At 35.5% G+C, this 16331-nt stretch overlaps 1 protein-coding gene across 3 annotated transcripts in view; it reads right to left on the bottom strand.

Annotated features, from left to right (window-relative positions):
- Positions 1–16331, bottom strand: part of TTC27 (tetratricopeptide repeat domain 27) — a 138493-nt gene that overhangs the window by 98520 nt on the left and 23642 nt on the right. For all 3 annotated transcript variants that reach the window (XM_075412725.1, XM_075412726.1, XM_075412727.1), the window contains 3 exons: positions 13456–13620; positions 9303–9439; positions 4709–4821 (listed from right to left, as the gene is read on the bottom strand). In XM_075412725.1, the coding sequence (XP_075268840.1) occupies positions 4709–4821; positions 9303–9439; positions 13456–13620 (415 nt within the window). The remainder of the gene's footprint in view (positions 1–4708; positions 4822–9302; positions 9440–13455; positions 13621–16331) is intronic.

Below are 16331 nucleotides of genomic sequence, written 5' to 3'. Positions count from 1 at the left end.
GAATAGCAAGACAGGAAGTTCATTAGCCCAGTGGAATCTCTTCACACAGCTGTATGTACTGGTGCACAGCAATGTATTTTGATGTATTTTGTAGCAATGATTTTAAACAGCCATAAACTGACCATGGTGAGATCACTATACTGTCTGGCACCTGTAATCAGTTTGTTCCGAAAAAATAGTAATAGTTTACACTTATACGATATGTTTGTAAAGATGAGCCAGAGTGCCAGAAAGTATTTAAGAGAAAAACCTTCATCACCTTTAATGCTGTCCAAGATTTTATTTCATACCTTTTACTTTCAAAAGAGAACATGGGTCAGATCTGGCCTTCCACAGTCAGTTTAACACAATCTTTTCTATCTCAGTGGCTTGGAAGACAGAATGCTTTCTCTTCTCAAAACAGAGTAAAACAGCTGTTTACCTGCCATTGCCTTGTACTTCTGCTACAAGCTATATAGCATGACCTTGCCATAAAGCTCAAAGAATGCTGCAATCATATATATATATATATATATATATATAATCTTAATAAGCACATGATCCATCTTACCTAACTTTAACCATGTAAAACTTAGGTCTTTAATCTAGCTAACTGCCTATGCTTTCTTCAGAGTCCATGCAAAAAATACAGATAAATGGAGTGCTTCAATCCATTGTAAAATAAGTGCCTGAAGTGACATGAATCACACTCTGCAGGTGCTGATTTCTCCATTGACTAGACAACAGCCAGCCAGCTAATACTAGATTCTCAAACTTCAAGTAGCTAAATGTTTTCCTGTTTCACCTACCTAAGTTTCCCATGATCTTTCTATTGCCAACGTGTATATTGGGATTTTTTTCCCAATTACTCAATTGGTTGAAAAGCTTGTATTTGGCACTTGTTAGAAATCCCTTAGTCCTAAGACTATGTAGTGCTTATGCAGCTGTTTCAAGTATGCTTCTACAGCTCACTGTGTAAACTGTATATTATTATCCAACATATTACTGTATAATAAAAGTTAGGCTTCCTGGTGCTTTCCTTACCAGCTGAAGACTGGTGCATAGTCTTTGATCGAGCTGAGGTACCTCCAGTATAACACACTATTTTGACCTGATTTTCTCCTTGAGAGACAGCAAAAGATTAAGAAATAACCAGCCATCGGATGTTTCTCTTTGCTTTCTTAGAATTTTCTATAGCCGTATCTAATTTCTAAAAGCTTTCCCCTGTTAGAGAATGGTGAACCAAGTGATGAGAAGGGATTTTCATCCCAAGATGCTGAGAAGGGATTTTCTTCCCAAGATGCTGACACACAGCTGCTGTTGTCAGAATATTCTAACAGCAATCTAATTTGGGCTATTTCTAAGTGGCAAGAGAAACACACTGCCCTCTCAGATTCTCAGCATTTTGGGATCTGTATTATATTAACACATTATTTAAATCATACACTGGACCATTCTTTAGTTTTGTTATATTTTTATTTTATTTTTAAATTAGAACATTAAGACATTTTTCCATCAGCCTTTGAAAGTTTGGTTCAAGGCTCTATACCAAGTTTTGGCCACAGTCTTAAGACTTCACTATAAAATAAATTTTGTATCATCATGACTAGTTATTTTCATATGAAATATCAAAAAAGTCCTAGCCACGTGACGCTTCTGCACTCCTAGGAGTTTCTTTTAATATTTCCTTTAGGTTGCATTACTTCTGCAGTGAGATGATCTGAAGGCACCTTTAGACACTTTCTTCCTATACAGATACTACAAAATCTGGATATGATGTTATTTACAGTAACATCATGTTATTTACAAGCTGGCTTAAGCATACTTCATGAGATGTTGCTTGGATTTTGTAGAGACAGCTGGCATGAGATATTTCAACACTTCAAAAAAATTGTATATCCTCTTAAAATGTTATTGGGGAGGAGGAGATGCAAATATTTATATTGATATTGTAATACTACTTTGTTTAGCCATTTGATCATTGTAACCTACTTGAAACAAAACTTACTTTGCATCAGGAAACATCACATGTATTCAGGTAATTCCATAGCATCATATGTAACTGTAACTAAGTGTTTTCTGAAAGTTGTAACACTTCTCATTTTGTTCTGTTATTCACAAACATTTCAGCATGCTTCTGATTTTGAGTTAACATTATTTAGGTAAAAAAATCTCAGTTGAATTAAAGGGCATTTCTGTGACATTTCCTGTAAACCAAATACTAGCAAGCACAGTGGAGCATATACAGGAAAATTTGCTACACTTACTCTTTTTCTTTACCTGCAGCCTGCCCTTCTTCAACAAACCAGGTCAGCCCCTAAAGGTTTATTTGCATTAGAGAAAACATCCACTGCTGACAATGGCAGTCAATAACAGATACCATTAAGGTGGCGCTAGACCTAAACCAAAGCATGGTTAGAACTGCTTTGGTAACCTAAAGGAATTCTAAAGCCAACTTATTAGTTATGAAATGAGGTATTTACAGAACTGAAATCCTCAAGCATGAAAGAAAAGCAAGGAATTTGCTATAGCAAAGGTTTGAGAAGTATGTTTTGCTCAAAATAAAATGCTAAATGCTTTACCACATGCAAATAATTGCAAATTGATATGCCAATAGCTGGTACAGACAGCAATCCAAACCTAAACTCCACTCCGTCATAAGGGTCGTATCCTAAATCCCCTCAGAAGAACAATTCTCAAAGCTGGCATTCTACTAACATTTCTGCAACATGGCTGGATATCAAATCTTGTCTCCACCTACGACTGGAATAGTTTCAGTTTCTTAACATTATCCCACCCACTGAATAGCATTTATCATCCCTATGGGGAAGTGACACTGAGAATTGTTTTGTTGGTGGTTGTTTTTAGTTTCTTAAATGAGCTTCTTGCCTTGAGTCCTGCCAGACTCACATACCACCACTTGGATTACAATGTACTCGCAGAGCTGGCAGTCAAAATGGTTTCTTGCCAGTATTCAGAGCACGACAGTGGCGGTTTCAAAGTGACATACTGTGGTCAAAAAACCTACTGTGCAGCCAGCTAATGTCAAATTCAAATTCTACCCTTTCATTTAAAAAAAAAAAAAAAAAAAAAAGAGAAACAAAAAGAGAGAGAAAAAAAGAGAAAGACCAATAGGCAAACTAACATTTCCTTCAGAGGGATGGAGGCAAGAGGGACAATATAATCTGAAAATAAGACAATACTCTGTTAAAAAATGAAGCGCATATAAAAATGCTTCTCAGGAAGGGGAAGGCTTTGCCTTGACTTGAGTCAGTGTGAAAGATTAAAAGTGAGTGGGCCAAGAACATACGTCAACCCACTGTTCCCTCCACTCCTTTGTCCTCAAATTGGATCTAGATGTGTCCTTGAAAAGAAAAGAAATTTAAGACTTGGGGAATAAAGAAAATACAAAGCCACACTATATATTCCACTCATGAATTCCTGATCACAGTGGATGGGCCAAATGGTAAAAGGGCATATCCGAAACCACAGACATGCAACTTTACATTTTACTTCAACTATATAGCCAAGGAGGAGTCTAGCCCTTCAAAATGCTGCAGTCTGAGAAATGGGCAAATGAAAGGAAACAATCTTCTCTCCACTAATGACTTCCACTGCACTTTATGGGACAAGAAGGGGAAAAATAAGCGAAAATTTTGGCAAGTGGGGACACAAATACTACAACATGTGCTCCGAAAAGTCCTGCACGCACAAAGGAACTGCTGCCAAATGCTGGACTGTTAGCTTATGCTGTTGAATTGTCTCACTACCCTTTTGCTGGCCTCTTATTTCTGTCTGTCACCTATCACAAAGATAGATCTTATAACATCTCTGTGCCCCCACAGACGAAACACTGGTCTGAGACTTAGGAACTTGGATTCACTTGTTTGGCTCCTGGCCTCCTTCTGGCTTGGGCAAGACACTTCAGCAGTACTGCAGATTCCATTATTTTGCAACTCACCGATCAGAAAAGTGCTTTGAGAGGTATTAATGATGAATACTGCATCAAAGTCACGATTTTTACTTCAACACACTAATACTTTTGAAACAAATCACACACAACAAATTGCGTGATAATTGTCATCGGCTAAATGACAACTACGACACAGAAAAAGTATTTCTCTATTAAAAAAAGGATATTCATTAGCAGCCAGCTTATTATCCTCAAATCTCAAGCTGCTTTTTGCTCTTCTGTGCTATTTCCAAAACCCATGTAGCATATAATTTCCGAGAGCCAGGAAAAGCAAAAACATAGGTACAAAACCAAGGAGACTTTGTACTATAGCTTGTAACTAGCAACAGACGCTCTTAATTTATAAAAGTATTTGCACTTCACTGAGTAGCAGGGTAGGGTTTTGCTTGAAAGGCACAACTGATTCTCACAGGAAGCTGACCATTGCAGACTCTGAAATATGTTTTCAAAATTTACCAGTGTCATCACCATATGGTAGCTAATGTCAATTGCAATTGAACTGAGGCACAGAGAACAAGCAGCTTTTCCAAGATAAGAGAAAAATATAGCAATTAGTGAAATACAGAAATTCTGAACTGGACACTAACATTTACTCTGAGATAACTGACAATGCCATCCACATACAATTTGAATCGTTCAGCATTTTAACCAGACTATATGATAAGGAAGGAAAAAAAGTCCTACCAACCCACCATTCCATTATTTCATTACCACAATGATTCATGCAGTATTTTCAGTAACTATGAACTAACGTACCATATTCCAAGGATTACAGCAAGCTCTTCCGCACACAAATCAGGTACCTGGTACTGATCAGCATCTGCTAATTTTATCTCATTAAGCACTGTATCATCATTTAAATCGTAATTCTGTTGGAGGAGGAAAAAAACATTTTAAAATAGATAAGAACAGTTGCAGAGGAATCGATGCCTTCAAAACATGAAAAAGTATAGACTTCTTCGAAAAAGGATAATACAAACATCAGAAAATGACAAAATGGAAAGTAATTTACCACGATTATGATAGGATGACTGACAGACTAAGACAGTAGAAGGAATCATCATCCAAACCACTTTTGCTAAAAGTATACTGGTTGTCATACAGGGGGAACAGCATTCAGAGCAACTTTAAGTTTACCCAAATATTGACTTTCTACATAAATAAGGGCTGAAAAGGATTTTCCTTTTCAAATTGTTGCTCATAGAATTCTCGACAATTTCTTCCTCTATTATATATAAGCTGTTTTAGCCTGTCTGTATAACGTTAAATGCTATCCTAACACACAGGTTTTCAGGCTAGTGACCACAGATGTCTGGGAATGTATGGATTTCTTTTCAAGCATCAGCAAAACGCAAGTAAGTAAAGCATGCCTTCTGCCAGTACAGTTTAATTCCTTACACAGGTAACCGCTCCTCCTATTCTTCTTTCTTGTTTTTTTGTTAAAGACGTTTTGCAAATTGAAGAAACACAGACTGAAAACAACCCACTGAACTAGCGCCTCCAGATACTTTGCTGTTGTAAAAGCAAGAACGGGTATTCTGAAAAAATTTGCTCCTCAACAAGTACTTGTGACTTACCATCAAATTTCCTCTAGAACAAACCATTTTAGGAGTATTCAGTTTAACTTTTACAAACAAGTAGGCTACCTGAAGTTCATTGTCTGTCATTTAACTTCAAGAAGAAATTAATACATTCTGTGGCTGAAAAGTGTAAATTACTATGTTCACAGAATTTGTGTTTGTTTGGAAACAACAAAAGATTCATTTGGCTGCAAGTAAGGAGGAGGTAGCTGTAATACTATTTCTCCTTCCTGTGGAAGAAAAAAAAACAAACAAAATAAAAAAAAACAACACAGTCTTTAAACCAATTATTGTACTACTGGTTTTTATTTACCAGTAGTAGTTTTTACAATCTATTAAAAAGACAAAATGGATTAACAATAAGAGTTTTTTCAAACTTCCTATTCATTTCCCTTGAATGTCCTGGTAGTAACTGTTTCCGGTTAATTTCTTCCATTGGCAAGGTCAAGATGAGGGTCCATATAAGCACAAAAAACGAACAGGAATGCTTTGAAGTGGGTTATCTGTATTCATTGACAGTATTTTATCACTATATAAATGAAACTAAACTGTGATTTGACAGAGAATGTGAATAATGTAAGTTTATTTTCTTTTATTTCAAGGGGATAATGAAGATATTCCAACTCTTAAAGGCATATTCAATACCACAATCTTCTTCTCTTACTGTACAAGCATATATAAGGATTAGCTACCACTTCCAGAAGAAAATTATTTTAGAACAGAGCATTATGTTAGTGTAATGATACCACTTCATTGGATGTAACATAAACTACAGTTTAATTTATAAGGCAATTAGTTAAAAATTTCCAGCTTCTGGTCTACATAATCTTTAAAATCTAGCCTGTATAAACAGCACTAATTGCTTTAACTTCACTACAAATATTGATCAACTGAACTGTACTACAACTGTAAGCTAGAGTTTTAAAGCATGACTTCCATTCCCAGTTTTAAAACGAAATTCCTCATTGCCCCAAAACATAAAAATAACACTGATTTTTTTAAAACTAATCAAACTATTTTAACATACCATTTCGTATCAACATGTATCACCTCAAGCCTGAGGTTTTCCTTTCATGGAAACATCATCAGTTTAACTGAAAGTGTGCGCTTTCAGATCATTTAGTTATGCTGAAGAAAGCTGACCTGTGAGCAAAGCTTTGAATTTACAATCTCAAATACTTATTTTGAAATGCAAATAGTCTTCCTTCTAGTGTCATCTGAGATAATATAACTGCTCAGCACCAGAGGGAAGCAGGAAGCGCTTGACCAGAAATCAGCATAGCTACCAGTCCAACAATCGGTCATGTCGCTATATTGGTTGTATTTTTAATGCAGCTAAATTACTGACTGCTTAACTGTAAAATAACTTGTTCAGTTATCTTACTGAACAATAACAAGGGGAGAACTTTAAGACCATAGAAGTAAGCACTCCAAAAGGGAGATGAAAATGAGGTGTGACCAGTCTCAACTTGGCCTTTATACATATTGGCAGAGTTTATAATTCTCTTAGGAAATTTTCCACTCCTGCAGGACAATTCCTGTCTTTAGACAAATAGAGTCTTTTCCTTTATCTGCAAATGGCAGATGGAAAAACAAGAACACTGCAGAGGGTAAGAAAATTTCCCTGTAATAATTTGGCTGCCTGGTCACAGGCCTTTTAGCTTTCCGTATGCACATGTTAATTCTGTGGAGATTCTCAGCACCTCTCCAGACTTAGTTTCTATGCATTTTCCATGAATAGCCTTTTAAAAGTATACAAGATACATCAAGCATCTGGCCTAAACTCAGACAGAGATGCGATGATGTTGTTGATAGTTTTTGGCAGATCGAGAATAGCATTAACTTCAATTTTGGCTAAAAAAAACTTCAAGATACACTCAAGGCTGACAAATTTAAGAGCAGATCTGGCAAAAGAAACAGTACAACTCACTATTAAAGTTAACACTGAGAAATTACATGAAATTGTATTTTGATACTACATCATCAGTAAAGACACAGTAGAAAAAGTGGAAAAAACCCCAAAACCTTTAACTGGTAATTCAACACACATGAACTGGGGAGTCTGTTTAATCAAGCCTGGTCTAATATTTGTGACAGCACACTCATGTAAAATGTGAATAAAATGTCTGAGCTTGAAATACCTCAGGTCTTCCTCAAATCAGCACATGGTTTTACTAATATTATTTTCTAGAATTTCTGACACACACAAAACGCAGAAATAAAAAGGTTCTCATTTTTTTGGTTTTCCCCAGAAGTAGACTGTGGAAACAGAAAGCCTAACTTTCCTTAACAGCCAGCCCATGTAACTGGTGACAGAATTACACGACACAGCCTCTCAGACTTGCACAAAACTCAACTCTCTCCTTGTAGCTAAAACCTCTCAATACCTTTCTAGTGTCACATTTTTATGTTTCAGAAAGAGTAGATACGCTTACTTTCTCTAGTGTTATTTTCAAGATATTTTCAGTAAAATTTTAGCAGGAAAGTGTGAATAACAGAAGAACTAATTTTTAAAAGGTTCTAAATATCCCAGTTTTCTTTCTCAAACTTTCCACTAAACTTGCTTTGTCAGCTTTGGGTCTGTTCACTAAAATGACATATGAATACAGTATTTTATTAACAAGGATAATGTATTTCATTCCAGGTTATGCCTACAGCCGAAAACAGCGTTGCCATTTTTATTGAAATTATTTCAGTATTTTATTCCAAACTAAAGTCCTTATCAGATACAGGCTATAAAGGCAAATTCTTCAGAAAGTTGCAAATAACTAGAAAAAAAAGTCATACAGCATCCCAGTTAGCGACTCTCTGAGAACAGTGAATACTACAATTTACTTCTAGGTAAGCTGCATTTGAAGTCTACAACTGTGTATGACACTCAACAAGTGGCCTCCTCAAGCTCTCACTATGCTTAAATGGGATGCTATACATAGTTCTATCACAAGCACAAGTTGTGACACACTTGCAATCACTCTCTTTTCATCAAATCAAATACAACACTAAGGACATACTAAGAGACAAACAAAAAAAGCTAGGAGAGTCTCCCAAGATATTTCTGCATTCAGTTTAGAAATAGAGAAGTATTGTCAAATTTTTTTGCTTACAAACTCTGCTTGACCTGGAAGTCTATCATGGCATATCCTATTTTCATAAAGGCTTTCCAACCTCAAGAATAAATCTTGGACCATAACACCTCTGGCTTCTTTAGCAAGTTCAACTAACTTTAAATCCCGACCAGAACTTCTCCTCATGAAGGAAAATGCCATCCCAAAACAATTCAGTGGTTGTTGAGCAATTTGTAATTGAAGTCACCATGCACACCCTTCAGATCAGCAGGGCCAAGTCACAATTCATACCAGTAGGAACACCTAGACCCATTTCCTATCTTCAGACTGTTACTAAACATGTCTGACAGTCCTTAAGAATCTCTGCATTTCTATGATGCCTTGCAGGCTATTTTGAAAATCTCTCTCACCTGTTTTCCTAATTCATCATTCTTAGTCACCAGAAATTAATACATAAACTGTAAAAGATCGTATAAACATACTTTTAGCTGAGTGGCCACATCTGTCTTGCAGACAGCCATACATTGTTTTACCCAGTGTCCTTTAATATTAGGCAAATGACTGCCCCACATTTTTTCCAAAAACTTTCAGAAACCGTAAGTAAGTTTCTCCTAGGCACCACATACTTTTCCCTTGCAGACACCTAAGAAAGCTTCAGAACATTTTCATTTTAACAAATTAAAGCTATTCTTCTGAAGTACATACCATTGTTAATTTTTCTAGAGGTGTTGGAGCCGGACTTAGTTCACTGTGAGGAAGGAGGAATTCATCTGATCTTTGGACATCCAAAATAAGCTGTGCCACGTATTTTTCCTGAAATCGTGTTCTCTTCCCCAAAGCACCTATAGAAAATTAATGTAAGTTTATCTTAACGAACACTAAAAACCAGTAATCCGATCATATACTAGAAAGTTGCTCACAAAAAAAGCAAAATAAAGAGAAACACACTGAAAATTAATCCATGAAATTCAGCAGTGGTTTAACTCTGCTTGATCTCTATGCAGTGAACTACACGCATTCTCACTGCTAGCTATGACATACAAAGAAATACATATCACAAATATACAAACTAGCGAGATGGGTCTTGCAAAGTCACTTTCAGGTAAATTCTCCATAACCCACCATATTGTCTCTCGAAAACTCATTGTCATCAAGTTTCATCAGTTCCCTACTTATTCTCCAGCAATAAACCACAAACAATCACTCAATTTGCCTGCTAAAAGTTAATGAGAACACGGAGACACTTAGGCAAATGAAAAACCCATAATATCTTACAGGCCATCATTTTAAACATTTCAAATCTTCATTTGAAGACTTTGGTCTACGAAGAAGGATCACAGACATGACATTACCATAACACGGCATATAAGATACTGTAAAATTAACATAGGAGAAACAGCAAACCATCAGGGTTGTCTACTGAATTAGTCAATATTCAGAATGCACAATGTGAAATTCCTCTCTTTACTGGGCCCTCAGACAACTTCTACAGGCTTTTAAGGCAGTAACTGACATTTATATCAAACTGAAAAGAAAATCCACATCTATTCTTCCTCTGTTAGCAACCTGTTTGCAAGCTGCAATCAGAGAAATCATAGAACACTTTCACGACAGTAACTTAAAAATAACAGAATCCTAACCAGAGCCAAAATGGAGCTAAAAATTACTCTATAAAATATGCAGATTTCCTTGCTTGTTATTACTATGATACAATGCTCAGATAATGTGAACTGTGAAAGTCAAATAGTGGAAACAGAGGACTGAATGCTGTTGCTTTTGCAGAACCAGTGAAGATCAAGTAAAGTTCTTCATTAATATTTTGAAAATTTTGCAGGACATAAAATCTTTGAGGTAAAGATTATTGACTGCTCATGTGACAAAGGCCTGACGATGAGGCCACTGTCAGTAAGAATCACCTGGCACAGGCACTGAAATAGCAGTCATCCCTTTTGTTCCTGCAGGTGGAAAGAGAGCAGCAAGGAAGACAGACAGTAAACTGATCTCTCCGGTTCTGCCGACTACCCTTTTAATGGGAAAGCCGTGTGTGTTAAGAGTTTACGAAGAAATGAAAAAAGGTTCTAAAATTATTCCCTTAAAATTGCAAGACACACTGCAGAGAAGGGACGGACACAGAGAGAGAGATACCGGGTAACAGTTCATGCTAATTTTACGCAGTAGCACTCAGTTCTCAATTGTAAGGACACTTGAAAATCATCATGCTGCAATTCACTTCCTATTATGTCTTACTGCTTAAACACCTGAATAAAACACTTGCAAAGCTGTGCTGGTTACCAATAAATTTACCTGCCAGTGGTTTGTTTGTGTTCTGAGATACACACACACCCTCCGCTCCATTTCTTTAAGTAAAGAATTCCTTGCTATTACAGGGACAAAACAGAACCATTTTTATTTGGAAAATATATATCATATGTTCAAGCTGAGGGAAAAATTTGCTTGCTTTATACCACCATATACCCTCACAAAAGAGAGGGAATCTACACAGAGACTTTACTTTCTGGTCCATATTCAAAGTTCCCAGGGATGCATTACTGGGCATGAAAAAAATAAGCAGACAATACTCAGATCTCAGGGCTCAGCATTATTAATCCTCCAGATCCGTTGATCTTAAATTTATTTTGGATTACCACCCTTTATTTTAGTAAATTTAAATGCAAGAAGGACTACAGACTTCTCTTTTACTGGAAATTGTTTTGTGGAGTTATTGATGGTTGTGACTCATTGTGAGGGACATACGGATAGTTTTTAATAAACGATGAATACAGCACAGACCTGGATTAATGGGACTTTAAAAAGCACACAAGCCAAAACAAGTACAATTTATTCACACACTTCTACAATAACTTTTGAAAATATTGGTTCCGAATTCTCTCTTTAAGAATGCCATACATTTCCATGGCATAATAAAATGTTCAGCTAGTAAGATTTACAACCATTAAAGAATAAAAACCTCTTAAAAATCTTTTCCTAAAAAGGAAATTCCTTCCAAAAGCCTTAAAAATGTCTTTGCTAGAGGTTGAATTTTTACATTAAAGCACAGTCTTTTTTGATGATGTAACATTCCTTACATTTAGCCAAAACATGCATGTCAAATGAATCCGTCTAGAACGCCAACAATTCCCACATGTTCAGTTCAGTTCATTTGCCTTCAGGTTAGACATCCTTCATAACTATTCTAATAGATTTATGGAGACAAATTACAGAATTTTTAGGAGTTTCACAACATTTTTCCAAGAGACTATATCACCACAATCTCTCTCTGGGACTAGCATAACCTCTTGGTAAAGTAATCAAAAATACAACTATATCCACTGCATCCAAACTTCCCCCCCTCTCCCTCCCAAGAGTTTTTTCCTAGGTTAGATTTAAGGAACTTCTTCATCCAAAAAACTAAATATCTCCTTTAAAGGGAAAAAAAAAAATCCAACATGCAGCTGTATATTGAGGAATATCAGCGAATAACCACCTGCAATTTTGATTTTACTTGTTCTTAGTTAATTAAATTTTTATAGCTAGAGTATCATCCCAGGCACTGATGTTTTTAATAAAAACCAAGAAAAATTTAGGTTCATTTTAAACAAAACTAACTTATAACATCACATTTGCAGTACAAGCCACACATCGAACACATCACATGTACAGTACATGTTGCACACAGGAAAAAAGGGTAGGATACCCAAAATGTATGGAATTTCTTCAAACGAATACATGCAAATTACTGTTACATTTTAAGCAGATACCATTGAATATAATCAATTCATAGTTATGCAAAAATATTATGCCACAAGATTTTCATTACAGGTGTATCAACGTAAACCTTTGAAAAAATAAGCATGGAGTTCCACAAAAGTTATTCTGCTTGGTGGGGGCGGTGGGGGTGGTGGTGTGTGGTTTTTTGGTGGTTTTTTTTTGTTGTTTGATTGGGGGTTTTTAATTAAAATATTAACCGACTCAGGATACAAGCAGGGGTAGCTGCAGCTCCAATCTAAATATAAAGGAACAGCTAGCCTTGTGACCTACAGTGGTGTAACACATAAGGAGGCTGAGCGTTTCAGTTCCTTAGTGCTTTCCACTACTAAGTCTATAGAAAAACATTCTACAAAGGTGTTTGCATTTCTACTCCAGCGCAATCAAAAGTTCTTACACAGAAAAGGTGTGCTGTTTATGTCATTTTGATCACCTAGCAGGACCAAGTAGACCAAACAGTCCCGTATCTATTCATGTCATTTTAAATGAAGTTGTAAGTGCAGCAATTTGATCTGCCTGACTCCAAAGAATGAGTTATGAAAGGATAATTATAAAGTCTCCATAGTGACTAAATCCTTGATATTTCTGTTCATCAGAAATTTGACTTTTCTACTTATTTCCTGTGATAACAACAGTCCTGGAAGTGACTTTTAAATGCTATTTACACAGAGTAGATCTAGGCTAGTGGCATAAAAGGTGAAAGACTTATAATTAAATCATCATGTGGACTTCTTTGCAAGTGTCTCCAAACAAAAAACCAAAATTATTCATCATGACACCAACTAATTTCACAAGTCCCTTTGCAGAGACAACTAGACATAGAATTTGATATGAAACATGAGAAGGAAGAATCGCAATACCACAGCTACTCAGACAGCCATATTAGGGGATGATATTGTAACTAGATGGCATATTTCTCTTCCCTTTTCCATGCAATGCTAATTTTTGGAAGGCAAGTAAGTCCCACCTGCTAAAAGCCAAGATTTGTCAAAATATACTTCTTTTTTACTTAGATATGTAAAAAAACCCCAACAAACTGTAGGTTAGTTTGGTCCAACAAACCATCCTCATAGACTGTACAAGCAAAACTTACCTGTAAGATTAATCTCCAGTTTCGTTATGTCTTTAGCCGTATTGAAACAGTGTTTAGCTTTTTTATACTCATAGTAATACAAATATGTATAGGCACACTCAAGATGGAACTGAACTGCTAAGTGGCAGCTTTCACCACCTGTGAACAAAGTTTGTGCTTCTGTCACTGCAAATTAAGAAAAAGAAAAGCTATCAGGATGCAGATGAGGATAATGATATCTTAAAAATACATTTAAAATACTAGGAGACAAAGTCTGTTATGCTTAAAGCAGACCTGTTGTTCTTTACACCTCTACACATCTAAAAATCCACTGTCAGTATATAAAAGATATACACTATTTAAAGCATTTTTCAGGTTTTATACCTAAGAATTACTGCTAGAACAAGCAAAAGTTCAATCTTTGCTTATATTTTACAGCAAACGCCACTTGGGATATATTAATCTTGCAGCAAATGAACAACTCTAATTGTTTTGGACCTGCTAAAGAACGTAAGAACTCAGAATACAGGATACTGAGGTAATACTGTCCCCTTAAGTAGCAGGCTTCAAAGCAAAAGGTTTCATGAGCAGACTGAGCATTGAATGAGGACTTAAGACTATTTAGGGCTTTTGGTTTATTTGGCTTTTGTTTGTGCGTGGGCTTTTTTTTGATTCTTTTTATAATTACTGATTTGCTCAGTGATAAGCATCACTTTCTCCACCTGAACAGGACAAAATATCTTCATAAATACATCTGAAATCTTCAGGAAAGAAGACCTGATATTTTTTAATCCAGCATAGAAGCATTTGTATTTCACATATACAAACAACAGTAAATGACAAAAGAATATTCTTGCATAGTAAAATACATATCATTAAGCTGAAAACAATTTATGTAAATTATTCTTAAATGGAAATTATTTTTTGCTTTGGGGTTTTTTTTCTTTATTTTGCCAGAAAATATTTACATAATGCAGTTCTTTAAAAGCTCACAGCATTACAGTACCTAAAAAGACTGGCACCCAAGATTAACATAAATGCTGTATTAATTAATGCATGCTTAATTTTTCAAACATGCCTTCTTAAGATTAGTAAAAAGTCTTACTACATGAAAAACTAGTAATATCAAGGATTTTTAAAACATTTTTCTCTGACTTTTGAATTCAGAGATTCGCAGTCAACTTGAGTCTGAACAGATTTTATTGTTTAAACCTTCCAGGCTTTTTTTTTTTTTTTTTTTGAGTAATTTTTAATCCTCAAAATCTTTCAATTAATACAGAAAGCTGATAAGTCAGAACATATTTTTACACAGTTTTTTTAATTCAGTAAATAAGAATTTGCATGGATAAATCCTGCTTAGTAAATTAACTTTTTTCAAAGTCTGAATTGAGGTTTTGTTTAATGAAAGCAAATAGGTAATTTAAAAACATTACTCCAATGGCTTTCAACTAAAGTAGGATAGAGAATGCAGCAGGTTATAACAATCCCTAAAAAAAACCTCAAGAGACTACAACTATTTAAAAACAAAGTCTGTGCAATTTAATCCCCGCTTTTAACACAAAGCCTATTTCAAACAGATTACTTCAAAATTGAGAAGGTTACCTGAACGTTAACCTCAGACTTAAGTAGCGCATACTCTTCATTAAGAAACTATCTTGAGGTTTTAATGCTTTTATCCGTATTCAAGTTAAACACATTCTCTTTTTAATAAAGAGAATAATGCCCACAGGACCATAAAACATCTGCCTTTCTAATAAAAGCTTTATTTAATGTAAAAAGAGTAAAAAAAAAAAAAAATTCAGTAAACAATTTGGGGTATCTGCCATCTTTGCCTGCTTTGCACACTCTATACATGTACAATATCACTCTGATGGTTTCCCAAAGAACAATAAATTGTCTTTACATGAGGAAAAAATAAAATACGGTTTTCCATGAAGTACTATTGAAAGCATTCAAAAAAATGCACTGAGAGTTTTATACAAACGCAAACACAGATTTGCACTGACTCCTTGGCATAGTTTGAGCCACTAAATCCTGAAGGGCTGTTGTCAGTGCAACAAAGCTTACAAGATACTGAACGTGCAAGTACACATGTGGAAACTATGCAAAAATGCAACCTTCCAATTGAATGATTTTGATTCAACTTCAAAGAAAAAAACCCAGGTTATAGTCTATAATCATACATTATTTCTTGATTATCCATAGCTAACAAGTTTCAATGATCTGAATACAAAATTACTCGTGCTAAAACCATATATACTGCTACAACAAACTAAAGTGATACATTGAGAAGTAGTCTTACCACTCCCTGTCTAAGTACCATTTAACTTACAGTGCTAATCACAAAACTTGTTAAGTTCAGGCATTTGAGATTTCAAGGACTTTTGTGGAAAACTTCTCATCATTACTAGTGCAGATGCAGCTGCACAGAGGCACTGATGTCCCAAACTTAAGAAACCCTTCCAGCATCCTATACCATGTTTGGCACAGGGCCAAATGGATGGGAAATCACACTGAGCCCTGCTGGTTTTGCCTAGCAGCTGTTTCAGAACAGCAGGGAATCACTGTAGCTGTCCTCTGTTCAGGTGATGATGTTGACCTTAAACTTCAGAACAACGTCTTTTAAATAGAAAAGATAATTTCTTCTGAATTTGAAGGTCTTTTTCTCTAGTAATTAAGGCAAAGTTTTCTACTCAAGTTGATACAGAACAAGCAAGTGGGTTCTTCCAGCCCTAACCAAAGACTATTTAAAAGGTTTATTCAGTATTTATTTTATGGAATATGAAGGTATTTGTTTGAAATACCAGAAAGTAAATAAACTGTTAGAGGCAGCAAAACCTGCCTGGAAAAATTCACTACAGATGCAAGTGTGCTTTACACCATCTTCTCTGAAAACC

Source organism: Opisthocomus hoazin, chromosome 2 (genome assembly GCF_030867145.1).
Source record: "Opisthocomus hoazin isolate bOpiHoa1 chromosome 2, bOpiHoa1.hap1, whole genome shotgun sequence".
NCBI lineage: Eukaryota > Metazoa > Chordata > Aves > Opisthocomiformes > Opisthocomidae > Opisthocomus > Opisthocomus hoazin.
This window is presented reverse-complemented; position numbering and strand designations above follow the sequence as displayed.